At 47.9% G+C, this 6000-nt stretch overlaps 1 protein-coding gene across 1 annotated transcript; it reads right to left on the bottom strand.

Annotated features, from left to right (window-relative positions):
* Window positions 1-352: 352 nt before the first annotated feature.
* LOC126353339 (cuticle protein 21-like) lies at window positions 353-5130 on the bottom strand. Its single transcript, XM_050002756.1, has 2 exons — window positions 5064-5130; window positions 353-1277 (listed from the first exon to the last, which is right to left on the bottom strand). The coding sequence occupies exons 1-2, from the start codon at window positions 5073-5075 to the stop codon at window positions 465-467; spliced, it is 825 nt and encodes a 274-aa protein (XP_049858713.1). The 5' UTR covers window positions 5076-5130; the 3' UTR covers window positions 353-464.
* Between the last annotated feature and the right edge of the window lie 870 nt (window positions 5131-6000).

Genomic DNA, 6000 nt, shown 5'->3' with positions numbered 1-6000 from the left:
AGGTTTGAAGATGATGACTCCCTTGTGCACGCTGCCAAACAGTGGCTCCAACAGGTTGGTCCAGTATACAGGCGCTGGTTCCAAGATGGCGTAAGGCAGTTGAGAGGGATGAAAATTATGTGGAGAAATGAAAATATTCTTCCTAAAGGATGTATCTACACTTTGTAAAACATTCAAACATGACGGATTTTTAAAAAAATTGTGTACATTTCTTTTGGAGTGACCCTCGTAAAAAGACGAGAGGAAACGCGCCGCCGCCCTGGGAAAAAACGCTAGAAATGCCATATTAGAATGTAGGTAAACATATTTGAAAATGAGGATGCTGTAAGGGGTCAAATAATTTTTGCATTGGTACTTTAAATGATTCGTTTATTTATGTCAATAAAAACGTGTAAAATGCAATATACATGGTATAAAATATGTGTGAGTGTGTCGTATGTACAGCGCGTGGTGAAGACGCCCTTCTAGTAGTGCTTCAGGCCTCCGTAGGAGAGAGCCAGGGGGGCGGCGGCTACCTTCGCCACAGCGGGGGCGGCATAAGCCACGGGGGCGGCGTGCGCCGCGTAGGCGACGGGGCCGGCGTGGGCAGCGTAGGCGACGGGGGCGGCGGGAGCGGCGTAGGCGTACGCGGGCGCGGCCACCTTAGCCACGGCGGGGGCGGCGTAGGCCGCGTAGGCGGGGGCGGCCACCTTGGCGACGACGGGCGCCGCTACCTTGGCGACGACGGGGGCGGGGTGGGCGCCTGCCTGGCGGTGGACGATGGCGTTGAAGCCGTTGTGCGGATCGGCGGTGTACTCGACTGTGCGCACCGAGCCGTCGGGCTCGACCAGCGAGTAGCTGCCCTTCACGACGTCTCCGTCGCGCTCCTCGTGCTGCGACTTCTGGTCGCCGGTGTGAGCGTCGTTCACCTCGTACGCGAAGCTGTAGTGTGGGTGCGGGTCGTACTCGACAGCCACGGGGGCGGCCGCCACCTTAGCGACGGCGGGGGCGGCGTAAACGGCGGGGGCGGCCACCTTGGCAACTGCGGGGGCGGCGTAGGCGTAGGCGGGGGCGGCGACCTTAGCCACGGCGGGGGCGGCGTAGGCCGCGTAGGCGGGGGCGGCGACCTTAGCCACGGCGGGGGCGGCGTAGGCCGCGTAGGCGGGGGCGGCGTACGATGTGTAGGCGGGGGCGGCGTAGGAGGCGTAGGCGGGGGCGGCGTGCGCGATGGGGGCGGCTCCGTAGCTGGCGATGACGCCAGCGCGGGCCACGGCCACCAGGGCTGCCAGGACGACGAACTGTGGACACAGAGCCACATCACACCACTCTTCCCCAACATTTATTGTGATCCAGCCTCACATCTAAATAACAGTTAATCTGTAGCCTGTCAGAATGGTGAACTGCGATCAGAGGTATATGTCAGGTAATACCGGAAACCGACAACACCTTGAAATTCGGCTAGTTGGTTATTTACAACGATAACCAACTGCGAACAGAGATGAACTTTATTCTCACCCACAGGTGGGTAACGGCACCGGGTACGTGTAAGGCTGAAGTCTGAGTCGCGGTCGATCACTAAACTGATATTATATTTTCAGTGCTGGATTAGTTAATCAACCATAAATGGAGCCTGCAATGTAGTGATCACACCCTGGCGACGGATATCCTCGGCGGTCTTTGCTTTTACTGGAAGCCTGATGCTGATAGCGGAAACAACAGAAACTATACTAAAATGAAGACTTTCACGGCCGGAAATGTCATGTCCATTATAATTATCCGAGCTGTTATGCTACTGACTGTAGCGAGCCAGTGGGTGTGTTGGACCTTCCATCGAGCTACACACCCCCTTGAAGATTTCTCCCGCAGACGGGGACGAAACGTTGGGATTTGAACAAAGAATTCACCAACCGACCACGGCATAACAGAAACTATTCCGACCCCGTTTAACTGGACCTCATACTTCAGCAATCAATTGTCAACGTGACGGACTTAGATATAACAACATAATAAATAATCCAGAATCAGATCTTCCGGACTACGCACCAACCACAGTGACTTTCCCAGACAGCGGCGTCCTTGGACATCGGACACCAGAACACAATGGCTTGCAAACTGCTCTCTCGGTCGTGAAAGAGGGTTTTCCCAATTGGAGCCGCTACTTCTCCTTCAACTAGCTGCTGAAGCGTCCTCTCGATGCTGTATGCATGTCGTTCTAGCCGTGCTACAGCTAGCAAATTTTTGATAGTACCAAGTGTCCTCTACAACGCAGCAAGACACGCAGACTTTTCAGCTAAGGGAGCGAATTGACTTTAAAACAGAGCAACCCCTGAAAAAGTTTTTATGCAGCCGGATCCTTTTCTCCTAACCTGAGACCTTTAGAACGCACCCATGTACCAAAACCATGTACAGACCTTAATGATTACATTAGCAGCGTTGTTGTATAATCCAGACATGATCAGTTTGGATGCGATCCGCAATGTATGGTAACAGAGAAAGGCTTCACGAACCAAGACGCCTAAAAAGACTTTTATTGGGTGACCCATTTCGACAGAGCTATGCTGTCATCATCGGATTTCATGCTTCTGAATTTTTACAAGAGAACATAAGAACCGAAGATTGCAGTATAGCTCTGTCGAAACCGATCTTAGAATAAAATGCCTTTTAGCGATCTTAGTTTGTGAAATTTTCTCGTGTTAAGATAGCATCGTTGTTATGGTTTATAGCTATATTAGTAAGTGGCATACAATCGTCGTGCATTTGGCCACTTATTCAAAAAATTTAAGAGGATGACGTTTTTCATTCCTTTCGAGCACTCCTAGATTTCTGTGGTTTCTCAACCTACTCTTCAGACGATTCAACTAGATTGTGATTGACTTTCCCCTAAATTGTCCTCTCACTTTCTGTAATGACATTTACGAGACGTTAGTATCTAACTTCCTTTATCCAATCCCGTGTAGAGTCTGAACAGTCTCCATCGCACAGTCCATATCGTACAATTTAAAGGGCTTTAGTGTAGTGGAACTGAATCCGATTGATTGCGTCTCTACCATCTATGAGCGTAGAGATCTGTCGTGCGCGATCAAATCTCAGTCGTTATAGGCATCTCTATTACCAAAGGAGCTACTGCTATTATTTTTATACTGGAGGCAGCTGTCTGGGACGGACAACTAAGATACGTTAAGGCACAAATAAATGGAGTTCGAAATCACTTTACTGGAGCTAAATACTGTGGTAATTCGTAAAGTTGCAAAAAGCTTAACTGTAATTCTAAACGAGTGAGATACAGAGGCGTATTGCTCATCTCTAGAACGCCGAATATTAACCACGTAGTTAAATTCTAAAATTTGAGTTTCAGAAACAAAGAATTTTCCTCCATTTTTTTGTCAATCTCAGTAGTATTTTTGAGTAAATACATGATCAGTTCTCCAGATTTCATTTGTGCGCAGCTTCCAGCAAAATCGCGGAAGCTTCTACCCGAATTCCTTAACAAAAGATATAATTTTTTCTTATCTATACGAATGTTACAATTTGTAGATTCACTGAATCGTTAAGCACTTTAATTTAACATCTGATCAATAAACTAAATTTTGCATTTTTTTTGAATGTACAGTTATAACGTAAAATTGCAATTGAACTTGTCGTATGTTACGCCACGGGAGTGTTTCACATATTGCTGGGGTTTCATCCATTTTGAAGACATCACCACTGAAAACTTAAATCTGGGTGGCTAGCCGGGGAGATATCCCCCCCCCCCCCCCCCCCCCGATTGCGAGTCCAGTGAGTTGACCACTGCGCCACCTCTCTCGGTTTGAACCCTCGAAGACTCATAGTTTCACTAAGTAGCTGCCCAATGGAGGCTTTTTTTCTGTCGTTGGTGGACGAAATCACTGAATTTAGTTAGAATACTTCGAAACAGGTAAGCAATTGAAACAGTTGTTCGAAAAGGCGATAAGCGCATAATAAAAATTTACAAGTTGTACAAAGAGATGTCTTTCTCAAGTAGAACAAATAAATCACAGAAAATCACCGCACGAGTGAAAAAGTCTATGTAGAAATCGTAAAATCAAGCTCAAGTACCGTATCATATGAAAAGTTTAATTGCTGACTAAATATACTGAAATATCAACAGCAACAGAAACGTTTTAGTAGGTAGAGATTTGGTTGGAATGAATAGTTATTAATGATTAGTGCAAAGGAAAACCAGAAGAATTCAGAATTTTAAACGATATCAGTGACACAGTAAAAAGTTTCGATTAGAGAATTTTTAGTCATTAATTAATAATCCCAGTAACATAACTTCTCAGTCTTTTAGGACGCCCGATTTTTCTTAGAAATAAAGAACATTCATTATTTGTGAAAGCACATAAAGAACCTGAAACTTCGTACTATATTAAAAGTGTGTGTCCAATTGGGACTCGAACGCTGCACTTCAGCTTTCGCCAGTGTATCCGTACCGAGTGAGCATTACAGAGAATGCCAGAGAAGGGGCAGGCTCCGCGTTCGAATCCCAGTCCGATGCACAATTTTAAACTGGTGGGAAGTTTTAAACTAGTGTATACTCCGTTGCAGAGTTAAAGACATATTTTAGTGGTTAAAAGAAGATTCAGCAATTTCATGATGAAACCCGATCCCGTACAGATTTCAAAAAAAATTTAAATGGGAGTGAGTATCCCCAGAAGACGTCCCGAGACGCAAGAAAATAAACTTCGAGAGGCAACATTACCTCTATTAGAACACTTTCTGGCGCTCTAGAAGTGCTGGTGAAATGTTCAACGAATTCGAGGAGTGAATGAACTGTACGACTGATACAATGCTCTCTCAGAAGCATTTTGACAGACCGAGACTGCCTGTCGTGCAAGAATTGAGAGTGGACCTGTAGCTATGAATTTCTAGAGCTATGTAAGATGCCGAGTTCGCAGCGTGAGATCCGGTTGCCAGTCATCGTCCGGAATGCAGTATCAGCCTGTGACGTCAGAAATATTGACATCGACTCACTGCCGACCGTCCACTGACAAACCGCGCATGTCCACATTGTTACCTGAAGGCGGTCGATTTGCGAGGCGGTGACACAGGCGACCACGTACCTTGAGCGCCATGTCTGATGGTTTCCCCTTGTTGTGGGCTGTCGAGATGGGAGCGAGAGACTGAATGTGCCTGTCCGAGCGGCTGTGCGGGCTTTTATATGTCTCCCCCGTGATGTAAGTCCCGCTCCTTTCTACTCGCCGCGGGCCACGGTGCTCTACTTCGGTCAGCGTTTGGCGGCAAATTTGTAATTATTCCATTACGTAAGGGCGAGGCGCGCCGCCGTTCTGGAGGAAAGACGTCGGCGGGCCCGGTGAGTGTGTGTGTCTGTGGGACGTGACGTGTGCTCGAGTGTCTTTCCCTGGAAGGGGGACAGGTGTGCGGTGGCGATCGGTTTCGTGGCGTGGCACACAAACGGCCTCCGGCGCCGAAGCCGCCCCTGCTGCCGCTCTCCGTAGGACAGACGGCGATCTTGTTACGGATTGTTGGCCAACGGCGGACCCTGCTGGCGGGAATGCCTGCGGCCTCCACCAGGACCTCCGGTAGCCGAGCGTTTCGGGGAAAGACGCCGAAGCAGTTACAGACAGAATGCGCCGAGAAGCACTGTAGCATGCCGTCGTCTCGAGGAGCACGGAAGGTAAATCCAGTCTGTCATTTCAGGCGAACAGTTCCACTTAGAAATCGTCTTTTCTAGGAATTCGTTCAACAGTATTCAGAGCGTCCCACCTAAGTCTGACATTAGCAAGAACCACCAGGGGTAGTCGTACTTTTTTATTTACCACCTCGAAAATAATTAAATTACTTAATTAATTTTTTGTTTGTTTGCAGGTAAAGGTCTGCAGTCATGGTACACGTTGAAATTCTCACGTCACAGTACCATATCAAGTCGCTAAGGGAGCCAAACAAAAATGGTGGAGCCAGTTGATACAATGGAGTATCGTGCGGTAATTCGCTTTTCTCCGCAGCGGAAATGTGGTTCCCGCATCAAGCGAATCTAGA

The sequence above is a fragment of the Schistocerca gregaria genome, chromosome 1 (genome assembly GCF_023897955.1).
Source record: "Schistocerca gregaria isolate iqSchGreg1 chromosome 1, iqSchGreg1.2, whole genome shotgun sequence".
NCBI lineage: Eukaryota > Metazoa > Arthropoda > Insecta > Orthoptera > Acrididae > Schistocerca > Schistocerca gregaria.
The sequence above is the reverse complement of the archived record's forward strand: the minus strand, read 5'-3'. Positions and strand labels throughout refer to the sequence as shown.